The 16,497-nt window shown below is 36.5% G+C and overlaps 1 protein-coding gene across 2 annotated transcripts in view; it reads right to left on the bottom strand.

Moving 5' to 3' along the window:
- Positions 1-16,497, bottom strand: part of CAMKMT (calmodulin-lysine N-methyltransferase) — a 175,492-nt gene that overhangs the window by 158,763 nt on the left and 232 nt on the right. For both annotated transcript variants that reach the window (XM_015857439.1, XM_015857440.2), the window contains exons 2-3: positions 12,698-12,864; positions 8,103-8,167 (exon numbers count right to left, since the gene is read on the bottom strand). In XM_015857439.1, the coding sequence (XP_015712925.1) occupies positions 8,103-8,167; positions 12,698-12,864 (232 nt within the window). The remainder of the gene's footprint in view (positions 1-8,102; positions 8,168-12,697; positions 12,865-16,497) is intronic.

Below are 16,497 nucleotides of genomic sequence, written 5' to 3'. Positions count from 1 at the left end.
TTCTTTCATGTACATTACATTTAGGATTACATACCATAACTATATGCATATTAATATGTAATGCTTTCACACACATTAGGCCAATTAGACTGGTTTAGTTACTTACACAACAATCTCTTCTAAGCATGGCCTGAACCACTGATTGACCACCTGGTGCAAGGACTGGGTCAACCATAAGACCACAGGTGAAGGCAAATCTTTCCAACTGTAACACCTGTAAAGTACCATCCCAACTGCACTAATCTTCCAACTGTACATTTGTTGACTATACAAGGCATATTTCTCATACTTTGCTTATGAGATAAGAAATATTTTGCAATGAGAAATTAAATCTCTGTATGTAAATGTTTGAATTGGTAAAATGATCCTTAAGGATATAATTGGGCTCACTGCTTCCAGGAATCTGCACATTTCACTTTGACAGTACAGACTCAATAATTAATTAGAAGAAATCTAGAAGCAGAGTAGAAGTTCAAGGGAACAAATACCAGTTATTACACTTGGATGAGAACATCGGCTGCATAAATACCCAATTCTCCATTTACCAAACCGCATGTACAAAGGGGTTCTTTTAATACATACAGTTTACCAAAAATTAATTCTTCAGATTTCTGGAATAATAACTGGTCCATGTCTTCCACATTATTGAAAATACTTTGAGGAAAAACAAAATATTAATAGCTGTAGCATTCCATCAAGCTGAATTAAGAATGAGTATTTACTTCATCAAGTTAAGTATGTGAGTATGCTGGATCTTCATCTGGCCATCGCAACATTGATTAGTTTTCTCCCTACTTTTCAGTCAGAATTGTCAATAGACACAAAGTTTAAAATGAAAGTAACTGAAACCAAAATGAAATAAGGTGCAAGATACTTATATCACGTCAACTACATTTGTATGAAGACCACGAAGAAGAGGGACTGTCCTTGCTACTTCTACACTATAGCCACAGGAAAGCTTACATCAAAATACAGAGTAATATGCAATCAGATTTGTAAGTAAGGTAAGTCAGTAAATTTGTGTGATAATAAGCGGAATTTATTTACCCAAGGATGTACTCCAAGCACAGCATTTCTGAACAGCTACAATAAAAACATACCTAGGACAAGTAAAAAGAATAGTAGACAAAAAGAATATTGTGAGAAGTACCTAAGTTCTACCCAAGCTGCAACATCAAGCCACCTGAAACTCATCTGCAACTATTTAAATAATGTTAAAAAGTGAAATATACAAGAGAAAACTCCACAATACGTTACAGAAGTAAATTTAATTAACAACACTGTAGATCTAAAAAGATGCTTACAGTTGTTATCTTACCTATCTCAATTTAAAATGTGATTAAGGTGTCATTAACAAAAGCAAAAATACTAAATTAATTAAAACAGTTCACACATTTCTCCCTCCACCAATCTAATTAAAAATGTTATAACCTACCCCTAAATTCTTTTAATTCATTTAAACTGGATGATCCAACTTGTCATGATAATTCATTTAGCATACATGGAATACTTTCAAAATGCTTCAGATTACAGAAGGCCAACATTAGCGAGCGAAGGCAGACTATACCAACAGTTCATACAAAGACTAAGACAACAGATCTGATGCAGAATTCCACCTAGCCCAAAAGCAGGGCTCCAAGGCGGAAAATACTGCCTTGCAGTACAAAAAACAACAACTGAAGTTACCCTAATATTTCTATTTTATCAAAAGGCTATCACTGGAATAGCCGAAACAGGTGAGCCTGCTTTGCTAAGCTGATGTTATCTTTATTATAGTGTGAGGTTATTTTGAAATACGGAACAGAAGAAAATATTTTAAACAAACAAATCCCCAGTGGCAGTTCTTCAAGTTTGTGAGAAGAGTAATTGGATTTTAATCAGTTGGGAGAAGAATAATATTACAGGGATGTACTTAAAACACACAAATCACTGAGTTTACAGAAGAGAACAGCTTGATAAAAGTAATTCTAGTAGCAAGAATATTTTAAAAGGTATCTCCTTCTCCCCATACACTTATTTTCTGCAGCATTCCATAAACTTTATGCCAGTTACATCAATGTGTCTGCTTGGAATGATGCTGTAACCTGAATCAGTGAAGTGAATTGGATAGAGAATGGGGGACAAAACAGTTGTTTTTTCTTAACCTTGATATGTTTTATGTAAAGTGAAGCTGCATAATGAATGGCAAATTGCAGCTATCATAAGTAGGATAGTTCATTTGAAATGATGCATATTGTTGCTATCTAAACCTTCTTCCACTCAATTTATTTTTAGTTGAAGAATTTTACAAGAGGGTGTAAGATTCTGACATGGTAAACAATATAGAACTGCTACACAGAATGAATACACAGAAGACAGAGTAACAGGTTCTTGAGGTGAAAGAGGTAGGAGCCTAAGTCAGTACATTCTTCATAACAGAAAGCAAGAAGTCTCCCCTAAACAAAGAAAGGAATTTTTCACAGCAATGCTTGAAAAAAAAAAAAAAAAAAAAAAAAAGTATTCTCTTGTTGAGCCGAAGAAATGCTACATGAAATACAGGAGAAGCCCTGCTATGATAAAGGATGCCATCCTATGCTGCTCCTTAGGTAGCTTGATGGCTTCTATCCTCACCAAGCATGGTAACTCAGTAGCTACCACAGCTTCCTCATAGAGGAGCACAAGTAACTTAGAGTCACCCTGTGAGAGCTATAAAGACTCAGGTAGGTCTCTAAAAACATTCTCACATAGTACTACTATACATATATTCTCCATTCTCATATAGTACTACTGGGAAGATAACACAGCCTCTGCTTATTTACTGGTAAGGAAGGAACACAGAAGGAAAAGATTATTGTTTAAAAGCAGATTTTTTTTTTTTTAGTTAAATCCAAGTTATACAGTTTGCATTTTCAAATTAGCAGTTTTAAAATGAATACAATAAATAAGTGGACCACAAAACTCATTTTCTTCAATATCTTTCCTCAAGACTGTTTCTTCAAAAAGAGTGGACTAAAAATTCAATAAAAAGCCTCTTTTCTTGTTATTTTCTAGCTTCCTAATTATTTTCTTAAAAGAAATACAAATGAAGGAACAAAAGCATTCGTCAATTTAGCTAGCTCTCTAGTGGGGAAAAATCTCACATTTAAAAAGCCAAATTCTTTCAATGTGAAACATATTTTGAAACAAACCTCTAAAAGTAGAACTAGTACAAATAGAAACAGTTCAGAAGATGGTGAGTAGGTGTTTCTAAATAAAAGCTGTATCCAGACACTTGTTACTCCAAGCTATAACACCTTCCAGTAAATTAGCAAAATATATTTATATAAATATATATTTTTCCAGATTTCACGTTGTCTGCCTGTTTTCCCTACGTAAAGAGAAGCAACAGAATTCAAAACCATTAAGCTTCCATCCACCCAAAACTGAAAGCTCAAGTCTACAGGGTCTATTTGACCACAGGAGCAGCAACTTTGCAGTAAATGTCTGGAAAGCTCTGTAACTGTAGCACCCTCTGCTGCTTTTTCAGTTCCAAAACACATAATTGTACACACTACTACGTAGAAAACGAGTGTGTATTGAGCGCTTTTCTTGAGAATGGTTACACTATCAACCAACATTATGTGTAGTTTACAAGAAAATGTTTTACTATTACATAAAGTATATTTGTAATTTACGCTACATGAAAACCAGAATACCCTGTTTCTATTTCTGTGTTAACATTCTGTAATGCAGAATTTTAAGAAAGGAGTGAAATGTGTTTTGGGAATATTTACCAGATGAAAATCCTGAATCACATTTTATTTCACTGCTTAAAATTCTGCCTTGCAGACTGCACCTCGCTTAGACTTGTGACGATTAGTAAAGAAAATCATATTTTGGCCTTTGATCATTTAACAGAAATTAATGCAGAATTTGAAGGGGTAGGATTAAACAATATATATAATTTGAAGGGAAATGACTACACAAACTCTGTAGTCACAACAGCTTTCTTTTGTTAGTAAAATAGCAGGAGATCATTCATGTAAGTTCATTCTTGCTGAATTTCCCCTGGTTTTTGGGCAGTCTTTTGCAGAAGAGCTTTTCCCTTGAAAGGACAAGCATGCCATGCGGCTCCCAGAGCCAGCTGATGCTACCCCTACAGTGCCACCACTCAGCCTTCTGCCTGGGATCTATCCATTCTGTTAAATTGAGTGTCTTATGACTAGAGGCCACAGGATGTACCATCTTTCACCAGATGGCATGCTGCTGTCTAAAAGGAACATACCAATCCTTTCCTCCATCCAGCCTCCCCCCCCACCCGCTTCCTGTTTATGCACAGAATTAAAGATGAATGAAGTGCATTTAGCATTGCATCCTATCTGTGTGGAGAAGCTGTCTGGAGTTTTCATACGCAAACTGCTCTCTCACAGCAGACAAATAAGGTAGATACCCCAAAAAGCTTCAAATACTTTTCTAGTAAAGTATTGATTTTCACTCATGACAATGATCCTACAATGAATATGCATCTTTAGTAATGTTCTTAAAAAAAAGAATGTGAATACCAAATCCAAACAGGGCTTTGTGCAGAGGCAATTTCTGGCATTAACACTTGGGAGATCAGCAATATACCATTTACAGCTACTGCACTTGGCTCCATCTTTTCCCTGAAGTTTTACTGGTGTAAGGCAGCACTTTTGGAAGCAGTCACAAGTATTCCTCAAAAGCTGCTTCGTGAAATTTTATATAATGCTGCCAGCTAGTGGCATATTTTGTACTGAGTTTGTGTGTACTGGGAGTGTGGAGAAAATGGTGTTAACTAGAAGCTGCTCTACCACTCTTCTCTTGATAGCATATAGTGATGTGGCCATGAGCAGGAAGATCAAAATGAAACAAAAAGACCAAAGAAACGTTCCCTAAAAAAAAAAAAAAAGTTTTTAAAATACAAAAGACTTCAAAATATTACTAGATTAACCAAAGAAAATAAATGTTATTTGAAATAAATGATTATGATTCAAATGATGTAATACGCATATGTCAGTTTTTACAATATCTTATCTGTTTAACAGACCATTATTTCACATTCTAATGGTCTGTAGCAAAATATTAACCTTCCTGAATCAGCATGGTAGTCAACACAAACATGCAGAACACTAAAATACTCAATTATTTTCTGATCATTTCAGCCCAAATCATTTAAGTGAAGTTTAGTGTCCAGTAAATAAGTTCTGACTATGCAGTGTGTTCTAAAAAGAACACTAAAATCTATTATTACTTACAGATTTTATATCAATATGGAGCACAATACTGTTGATGGGACTGTTCAGTAATGGATAGCTCTACTAATACTGAATAATAGAAGAAATAATCTTATACTGTTTAATGCTCAAAAAAATACTTGAGAAATCTTTAGGGCAAACTATCACTTGATAATTCCATTAATGTTGTAAATAACAAATCACTACTTTTTCCCTAAAAAGTCCCAGCTTTCAACATGTAAGAACTGTAGTTACTCTTAGGTGTAAAAGGAGGCAGGATTATCATCTTCCATTTCCACAGTGGGTTATCACAAAAAGAGCCAAGAAATACACAGAGGCCAAAGAAAAAGCCATTTCAGATCAAAGGATGATGTGACTGTATATATTCTATCAGGTATGACTGAAATAGAGCAGCTTGGTAGCACACAGTTGAGGAAACCTTACTATGGTGATGCAATACGTAGCAGTTCTGGCCTGAACACTAGGCACATTTACTCCATAAATACAGTAGCAAGGAAATATGATTATTCCTACTATACTTTATGGCAGCCTTCCATTACCTAAGGAGAGAAAGATCAACTTCTTACATGGTCTAACAGTGATAGAAGAGAGAATGGGTTTAACACAGAACAGCAGAGATTCAGGTTAAATATTAGACAGAAATTATTTTCTCAGAGCATTACAAGGCTCTGAGGTTGCCCAGAGACCCACACCTGAAGGCATTCAATGCCAGGTTGGATGGGGCCCTGGACAGCAACTGCCCACAGCAGGGGGTTGAAACTGAGAAAGCTTTAAAGGTTCCTTCCAACCCAAGCCATTCCATGAATATGCTCCAAGCCAGTAACACTGTCAGAAAAATAACTAATTTACACTGTATCAAGGTAACTAATCTGGAGTGACTAATAAAATGGGCATAAATATGCACATCAATAGAGAGAGATAACGACATTGAAAAACAAGGAAGCAGCAAATCTGAGAATTACTTCGCAAACACTGTATAATGCCACAGTACAAACCTTCAAAGCAATACAGAAGCCAAAGGGAAAAATGTGAATCTTTGTATATACAGAGAAACAGCAAAAACTACAAAAGCCATATTACTTCTAAGTTAGTGCTGTTGTTGTGTCTATTACAGTAGTAAGTCTTGTTCTGCTATCTGTAATCAATAAGAAAGCAGCTGAAATACAGAAAAGGTTAATAATCAACAGCACATTTAACAACAGAAAAACATATAAAACTTCAGAAGAGTAATTTATTTGTGTTAGCAGGGAAATTTGTATAGATCAATCACAATCTAAAGAGCTTACACAAAGAACAAAGATAAAGCACGTAACAATACTTTAAGGTACAAGCATCTTCTTCCTCTTTTTCCCCTTACTGAGTAAAATTTATGGATAAAACAAGTAAATGGTTATAAAAGTCCCTCTAGCTCCTTATTTGCAGAATCTACAACATCAGATCTCTTTAAATACCTCCTGTTATGCAACCAAAGCATTTTCTGCCAGATGCTAAATGTCTTAAATCTAAATACTTTCATTATCTAGCTCATGATGCCTACATCTCCACCTGATGTCAGCAATAATCACAAATGTGAATTTTCTTTCTCAGTCTTACTCACTTAGATATTTATACAGTCCTTAGATACAATTTTCATTCTGAAATCATGAAAAATTCCCCTCCTCAGCACAGTGAAATCCTAAACTATTTTGTGGCAGGTCCGTACCAGTATTCTCAACATTAAGAAGCAAATGAAAACTAGCAAATTTAAACAGGAGAGCAGAGGGTTTATAATTTTTTTTTCTTGTGAAAACAAAAGTTTATTTTACTAAGTTGAATTTTTTTTGCTAATGAAAAGCCCCCACTTATTTAAACAGCACTGGAATACATTGACTGGAGTTCAGAGATGAAATAAAACCTGCTTTGAAATACGATTTCTTCTTATAGCTTCAACAATTAAAAAAAGAGATGTGCACATTTACTGAATATCCCACAAACTTACAGAGGCTTCCTAGCTCTGTTCTTTAACTTTCCTTCTATGAAAGAAACCAACCCCTCCTGAGAAATAAGGCAAAAATCCTTATCAAAAATGAAATATCTGTAAATGTAAATTATATAATGGTAAATTATATAATGGTAATTACTACATTAAAAACATGTATAATTACTTTTATTTGGCTTCTTATGGTCTGCTAAAATTTTGTAATTGAAGTCCATTAACAGCATATAACATTTTATTAATAAATATAGAGAAGCAGAGCCAGACTGGGTCAGACGCTCAAGGTCCACTTAATGCTCATCTTGTCTAAGATTAATGTGTCCAGAAGCTCATGCTTAGACAAGAGTTCAAGACCAGGATAAAAATATCATCCTACTGCCTCATTAGTTGTTCTACCATCTAGCAATTCCTGAAGCACAGCTGATACCTTCAGATTTAATAACTACAGTACATTTTCTCCCACAGTTTTTCCCTTGTCTTTAGAACCCATGAGATGCTCTACAAGCCAAATATTCTGTGGGAAGGAATTTCACAGCTTGACCGAGTTCTTTCATTTTCCTTTGGTGCAAGCTTGCCTTCTACAGGACAGAAGTATCATTATATATTTCCCCTGTTCTTACGCTGTTGCTCAGATAACAAGAGATTGCTACCAGCAGAGACAAATCAATGGACTAAACTCATTTTTTGTCCAACCAAGTTCAATTTCTCTGACACAGAACAAAAATGAACCTCCAGTGTGACAATACAAGGATGTATACACATACCACTACAACATAAAATACTACAGTTGGTAGATTAGCATCTGTTCACACTAACGGGGTTTTCTCAGGTAAGTGAGATGCAATTTCAATTTTATCAACATCGTACTGTATCTAAATAAACAATGGACTTACAGACATTTCCTGTGTTGTCAAAGCTTGTAAGAACATCTTTAACATTTATGAGTCCGTTGTGCAATCTAGAAGAAAACAAACAGCAAATTTACCAACATACAAACAACAAGAAAACCTCTTCCCTCTTCAGAGAAGTTCACTGCAAATGGTGTCTACTTCTCACCCACTTCTTTCCACAGATATTTACTGTACTAACTAGAGGCAAAACTGGGAGACGACCAATAATCTTCAAAGATCTACCACTGACATTCATGTATTGGGAAAATGTTCCTCAAAAATGAAAAGTTTTGGTGTTTCCTCCCCCCCCCCAAAAAAAAAAAAAAAAAGAATAAGTTAAGTTTCATCTTAGCTATGGAAACCACGTATAGGAAAGGAAGAATTTAGATAGAGTAATTTCTTTGTAGAAGACAAAAAAAAAAGAGCATTTTTAAACAACAGCAGTAAACACATCTTTATTTTCTCACACACACACAAAAGCAACAAAAACCAAAACCACCAAGAACATTTAATCAACAATTCAAGAGATTCTGTTCAGTGAACTGCATGCTCTTCAGTTTTATATTTGTACAATTTAAGTAATTCAAGTGAAACGAACATTCAAAACTGGGGATAATTAACTAAATTTCACATAAGCTTCAAATTTTAGAGCATGGCAAGGAAATGTGACAACCTGCAGAAGGAAACCACATCAAACTCGAGCACAAATTTGCTCAAGAATCTTACTCTAAGTGTTACAGATGTCAAGCCAGCTAGACTCACAAAACAATTACTATGCATATATATATAGTATATATAAGCTATATATATGTAGCTATATATATATATAGCTTGCCATGAACAAATACCACACCTCTCATTTCTAAACCAAAAGTCTAGAATATAATAATTTCTTCCTTAATTTTTGAATACTCAGAATAAAGACTTTGCAAAGAACTCTTTACATTCTTTACAAAGATTTAAACCTACCCGCAAGGTGATAGCATTCTGCTTTTGAGTTCAGTATTTCAGTATTTGAAACACCAAGTTACTGATCAATGGAAGATATTTTACCACAAGAATAACTTGCTTTTTCCTCTAAATGTTTAAAATAAGCCTACAAAACTAAAATCTATATCATGAAAAAATGTAATGACATTGATGACTCATTTTTGAACTCCAACTAAAAAAAAACCTTTCACATCTGAAGGACAGCACTGCCACAGGGAGATGCATCATTATGATCTATAATGACTTTCAGAAGGCCCCCTCTAATCTCTACAGCCCTGTGATTCTGTGCAACTCTATGCATGCAGCCACCCAATACCTATCATTAAAACAAGGATGTAGTGTGTAGATGCATTAAAGACATCACCAGTCCACACCAAATCAGCAGAGGTTCTGAATCATAGGACAGGTAATTTGTTTTAGTAAAGTAGTGAGAAGTACTCATCAGATACTCCTATCGTACTCCAAAACTATCACAAAGCATTTTAGAACAAAGAACACCTAAATCCTAAAGAAAGCACATTCTGCCAGATACTGTAAACCTACATTTCATTAACCATACTAGAGATTGTTGTTTAACTAGACAGGGTCACAAGACTTTTTATTTTTATTTTTATTTTTTTAAGTGCAATTTGCCTTACATGAGGCTCCTTCTGCCTTCCTGCTTTGAAAGATTTCTTATAAAAAATGATTCTAAAATGAATGACCAAATAACAAAACAGCATTGCACAGGCTCTTCCACCCCAAATGCAAACCCAGTTTGAGTACAGCTACAAAAATGCAGTTAATAAAAACAAGTTGCTTTGAGAAATTCAGAAAATCATGCATACAGCTGGTAGCTCCTATTGAACCTTTCTTTGCCTAACAAACTGGTCCCCGGGTCCCTGCAGAACAGTAATTCCAGCTAGGTCATAGCATATCTGAATATAAAATTTGATCTGTTTTGATAGCCCTTGAACTGATATAGGTTGACCTTTAGACTTTTTGCCAAAAGCCACTATCAACCTTATGAACTTTATAAAGTATCTACTCTCATCAAGATATTAGTTGACAACACTTCTAACAATCCAACGCAAGCAATGAGCTACCACAAGAAGATGTTAATACATAAGGAAAACATATAGATGAAAATTCAAAAGCACTTTTGTAGTGATTTTAGAGAGGTCATAGCTCTTTTTTAGTCAGAAAAAGATGTTGCTATGAAAAGGCTCTCCTACTAGAGCACGCAGTTCTAATTTACCTGGAAGATGTTTTTATTGTTAATAACATGTAAATAGCATGTTTCTTTGTCTGGTTCAAACTGTTTCTATTAATGAAAATGATCATTAATATTTTGCCAACAAAAGGAGAAAAAAAATGAAGGAAAGTCTTAAGTTTCTAAGACATGCTCAGTTCTCAAAAATTCAAGGAAGTTAACTCCAGGTTTATCTTCTAGACACGCAAGTTTTGGCTAGGAGAATGTTAACGTGCCACATATATTGAACTGTGAAGTTTACCATGTTAAAATACTGCTTCTGCAAAAGTAGGAAAGAAAACTGGACACAGACTCATAATAAACTGGATTTTGGTGCAGCTATTCATACTTTGACAGAACACACAGTGAAGAATTTCTCCTTTCTTCCTTAACCAACCTTAAATACTTTGAAATAGTAAATATATGCTGTGAATTGTTAGTGGTTCGACAAAGAAGAGTACATAATTTCTGATAATTGTTCTTAAACGATCACCCTGACTATATATACAGAAATCATCAAGTACCCTCTAGGGAAAAAAAAAAAAATAAGGGGGTGGGAAAAAAAATTCCCACCAGGAAACAGCTTCCCTATCATTCTCAATACATATCTTTTGAAATCAAATGCAAGCTTGCTCCAGCATAGACAATGTACATTTCTATTGGTAAAGCTAAGACAAACATAAAAGACAAAATTAAAACACCTGTGCTTGGTTATATAGCATACAGTGATATACAATAACTGAGCCACACATTAACAAACAGGTCCGTAATCTAATAAATTGAACCATGTCCCACTATCAATGAAGCTACCATCAGCCAAACATAAAATACAAATAGAAGGATGACGTGGTTTAACACAATAGAAAGTACAGCAACACGAGCACATTAGCAAAGACCTAAGCTTCAAAAAGCAAGGACCCATTCAAATACAACAGCTGTGGGCACATAAACAAAATAATCTGCTTACCTTTGGAAGGCCCCAGGTACACAGGAAACTACACTGAAATACCTCTGCCTCCACTATCAACCCTCAAATGAGGTCTGGGATGGGGTGGATCCTGGCTGCATCCAGAATCCACAGTGCACTGCATTCACCTGAGCTCCTCTGGGCTGGCCCTGCCTTCCCACCAGGTGCTCAATCACTGTTTCAGGCTGTGGCTTAGCATTTCCACTACAGGTGGGAAGTGATGGAAACAGAAGCACTCAAATACCATGTGACAACAAGATCAGCCTGACATCTGTTTCGCTTTTGCCGTGCCAGCACAGCTGAACTTACGTCATACCTTAAACTTCTTCTAAATAGTCAATCAAGTAAGTGACATCAAGTGCTGCAATCACAGTAGCGAACTAAGGAGATTGAAAGAATTAAAAGACAGCAGTCTAAAGTCTAAAACTTTGCAGTAGATTTAAGACAACCTGCATGCAGCTGCTTTGTTTGTTTTGAACGTTTATAACTTTGCAAAAATGTCCGAGATAACAGTGGTCATTTGTTTTTGTTAGATCTTAGTTTCTAAGACTGACTCTTACTGATGGCCCTAGTTAAACAAGAAGTATATTTCAAAACTTCCATGAGTCAGACTCTCCAGACTTTGCCTTTTGCACAGAATGCAAAGTCTGACACGCTCAGCAGGCTTTATTAGAGGCTGCAGAACAAGTATTGATTCAGGGATGCTGAAGTTACTGTTGCAATGATACCCGTTGAGGCAAAACCAAGTTACAAGTATGCATAAAACTGAGTATGAAAAGCAAAAGCAACCCACCATAATAATGAATGGACAGAGCTATAAACTTTTCTATTTTGCTATTGAGAACTCACTAACAGTTCCCTCAGAACGTACTGTTTTTCTTTTATCTACTTTGATATACATTAGAAATTAACCCCTTCTGTAGTAAGGGGAATTCGTATATTCTCTTGTTTTACCAATTGGTTTCCAAATTATCATTGAGTTTCATGAGGATCAAGAAGAAAATGCAATAAAATACAGATCACTATCAAAAAGCCTTCAGAACTTGACAAAGATCAACACATCACCAAAGTTCTCACTAAAATTACAAGTAAATTTGTTCAGTTTTTACCTCCTTTTTGTATCATGAGAATGCCAAAACAGAAATCTATTAGAAATACTAAACAAAAGCCTGTCTTTGTGTTCTGCTCTAAGTACAATCATCAGACTCAGGAACTTCACTGAAAGGTACTGAAAAGAAACTGAAAACAAACACCACCACCACAGACAAGCTGCTTACTGTAATGAACAACAATAGATAATATCTAACAATTTATTTGTAAACTATGTCTTATTTATCAAGAACAATGCAAAAATGACAATAAGGTTTATACTCTGTGCAAGATCTTAGGAAGAACTTAAATGATGATTACCTTATGGACACACTATACTCAGGATAAAAGATGCTTCTATACTGAACCCAGATCCCAGTTTCCTCTTCAGTATTCTGACCATCAACTGAAAAGAGGTTGAACGACGTGAATCTTCTCACAGACACTTGTTGGAGATGCACATCTTTCAAGTGCTTTTTCTTCAGAACCTTTGAAATGAAGAACAAATTAAACATTGAGAAAAAAAAACCTAAAGAAAAGAACAAATACAGCCTTCTTCAACTATACAGCAAGAACAGAATCAATCGTAACAGCTATGATGGTAGCTAATAGCTATCAGTAACTAGGCAAGTATATCAAGCCTGAGAAAAGTATTCATGATAGAAGTCATGAGAATGGATTATGAATGTATTATGTCGCAAGAACTGTAAAGCAAATGTACTGTGGTCTGAAATAAAGCTTTCTTTAAACTCTGCCTCCAGAGAAACCCATGCCAAAATTGAAGAGGCAGATTGAGTTCTCTCCTGCTCTTGAATCACAACAGAAGCCTGACAAACAAAGCAGGGCACTCACAATGCAATTTCTGTACCACTCACTGTCCCTGTGGATGAAATGAGAAAGCACAAACAACTTCTATGGAATTTAGATGACAGCTCCAATACATGATTAGCTGATATGATCCTCAGGTGACCTAGTGCTATGTTTTTGTCAGGTAAGCCACTTACTAGCTCCGAAGTTTGCAGCCACACTCTTGCACAAATTCACCAGAGGTGAGCAATTTGCTGCCCATAACAGGTTCCAGACTTTGACATACTACAGCAACGTACTCCTTATCATTTGCCAACCATTGCAAAAGCCTCAAATGCATTGACAGCACCAAATCCAGCACTGAGAAACCAAAGAATTCAAAGCAATAGCGTAGACAGAGAACACAGCCACTTATATTTTTTTGTAATAGCTACAAGGATTAAAATATTTGCTCAGAAAAGGGACGATGAAAGCCCACCATCCTGCGTAGCGTGCTGCACCCACCCTTGTTTTCCAGGAGTGCATTACCAACACCTCAATGCAGGAAAACCCTGTGTCCATCTTGTTCAAGCTGTACTACCACTGCAAGGACAACCATCATTTTCACGCCACGCATAAAGGCTAATTCCTCAGGTCAGCAGCATGGAAGGTGAAGAGAGAAGTCCTGGGTGTAAGTTCTTTCTCTCAACATTGGACAAAAAATAAAAAATAAATGTAAGTAATCACCACAACAGTTTTACAATCAAGGTGCATAAGCACTCCACAATGATGAAAAAATGGAGCAGAAAATAAACTCATCACTAGAGATGAATAGAGCTGCATGAGATAGCTCTATTGAGTAGGAGCACACTGCAATTTTCATGTTTTTGCCAACTAGAGCTAAATCTGAAGTCAAACAAGAAGCAGCTCTCCAGAAATGGAAGCTTTGCATACTGAATGCGTACAAGAAAATAACGGGTCAGTGATTTTTGCTGCACCCAACCTTTGTCGACCGTGCTTTAACTGGAAATGCACTCAGATCCAGCAGCCTTACAATTTGGTGCCATGACCTATTATTTTGCAGAATACTTGGAAGTACTACATACAGGAGCAGAACAATTGTATTTGCTATGCTGTTAGTTTCTAATAGCAGGTCTGATGCATCAGGCTTATTGCTTTTGGATCTTTTTTTCATCAGCAGGGCTCAGCATATGAAAAGGCACAGGCATTCTTATCAAAATATTAAAAATGACTGTGTGTTGTCCAGGCCATTTCTTCTACTCGTGTTATACATGAGAAAAATAGAAATACGAAGAAAATCACAAAAATATCAAAACGAGAGAACTGAATTAAAAGACGACCGGAATATAATATAATAGCAGCATGTCTAGAAGTGAAACACCTTGACAACTAAAGAAAACCACCAAGACCAAATTCTTAGAAAAGAACATTGTTTGGGGGCTTTCTTAAAGCAAAACCAAGCCATCAAGCCATTACTAACAGGAAAAAGAAATCCAATGACATTTTTCTGTTATTTTTTTGGTGGTTGTTCTTTGTCCTACAGCGATATCTTCCACCTACTCTGTAAAATGCATTCTCTAGATTAGTAGAATACCTAATAAGTATTTGAGCACTCAAAAGAACATTCTCTCAGCCTCAAACTAGAATCATGAGGTCTAAGATTAGAGAATTATAACAGCAGGTCCAATCTTTTAAAAACCTAAATATAACTGAGAAAGCAGTGCACAAGGGAAGAATATCTTGCATTATTTATATTTAACTCTGCATTTTTACATTAAGATCAAAGTATTTTTTCTTAGTCAGCTCTTAAAAGCATCATGTTTGTTACCATCTACACAAAATAGCCTGCTGTTTTGCATAATCCACCAATGCCACCACCAAGAAACAACACAACAGAAAGAGACAAACCTACCTAAACTCCTAATACTATTTTAAAAGCCCTGAAAAATGGTGCTCTCTAATTTCCTTATGCCCTTTCCAGTGAACTTTAATATCCCACATTTGCTGCATACTGCCATTCTAAATGGACATCTCCCAGGGACCTATAAAACCAGCACCTGATATCAAAGCAAACTCAAGGTTTCTCAGCAGAACAGACACATCACCAGGTTTTTGCAGTGTACGTGGGCTCCAGCTCAGTGCTAGTCCTGAAGACACTGGCTGCATCTGTACCAACATCCCTACTGCTGTAGGACAACTCAATCACTGCAGAAAAGCTTAACTCGGAGGCAGGAATGAGCACAAATACCACCTGCAAGCTTCAGACTTGAAAGAAATCAAACTCAATAACCCTGCAGATTTGTTCAAGTAGTCCACTGCTGCTCATTGCATTGTAAGAGCCTCTGGTCTACTTGCTTGTTTTGAACCTACGTAGTCCAACAGACATGCTGTATTTCCAAAAGGCAAAAAAATAAAAAGAAAAAATCAAGAGCTACATGCTGACAGGCTCTGGACAGTGTTCTCAGACACAAGGTCTGCTTTTTTGGGTGGTCCTGTGCAGAGACAGGAGTTGGACTTGATCCATATTGGTCCTTTCCAATTGGGGGTATTCTATGATCTTACATAGCATCCAGAGGAGGGCCGCAAAAACGATCCAGGGGTGGAACGCCTCCCCAGTGAGGACAGGCTGGTCAGCCTGGAGAATGCTCTGGGGAGATTCATGAGTGGCCTTTCAGTGTCCAAAGGGGGCTGTAAGAAAGGAGGAGACAGACTCTTTAGCAGGGTCTGTTGTGACAGGACACAGGGAAACGGTTTTAAACTAAAAGAGGAGGGGTTTAGTTTGGGTATAAGGAAGTTCTTTACTTCTTCCTTAGGCAGAAGTGGGGCACTGAAACACCTGAGAGGGGGTAGATGTCCCATCCCTGGAGACACTCAGGTCAGGCTGGGGGGAGCTCTAAGCAAAGTGGTGTAGCTGTAGGTCATCCCTGTTTATTGCATGGGAGCTGGACTAGGCAGCCTTAGGAGTCTCTTCCAACACAAACAATTCAATGACTCTGTGTCATAATCAAAACATGAAAAAAACAGAACAAAACGAAACAAAAAAAAAAAAGCAACAAAAAACCCACTTAATCAAAACACAAGACATTATTAAAAAAAAAAAAAAAAAAAGCCAGAAAGAACCACCATTCTGCCTCCTGTTTCAGATTGTGCATTGCCACAGATCTCAATCACAGGGCCCTTGGCATCCAGTCACTACGTTAAGAACACAAGTAGGTCTCCCTATAAGGACAATCACTAAAATTCATGCACTGAATGCTACATTTAGATCCGGTGCGGTACAAACTCAGACCCACAGCACACGCTCCCTCCGCCCC

This window comes from Coturnix japonica, chromosome 3, assembly GCF_001577835.2.
Source record: "Coturnix japonica isolate 7356 chromosome 3, Coturnix japonica 2.1, whole genome shotgun sequence".
Lineage (NCBI taxonomy): Eukaryota > Metazoa > Chordata > Aves > Galliformes > Phasianidae > Coturnix > Coturnix japonica.
Note: the sequence above shows the minus strand (reverse complement) of the source record. Positions and strands in the feature narration are given on the sequence as shown.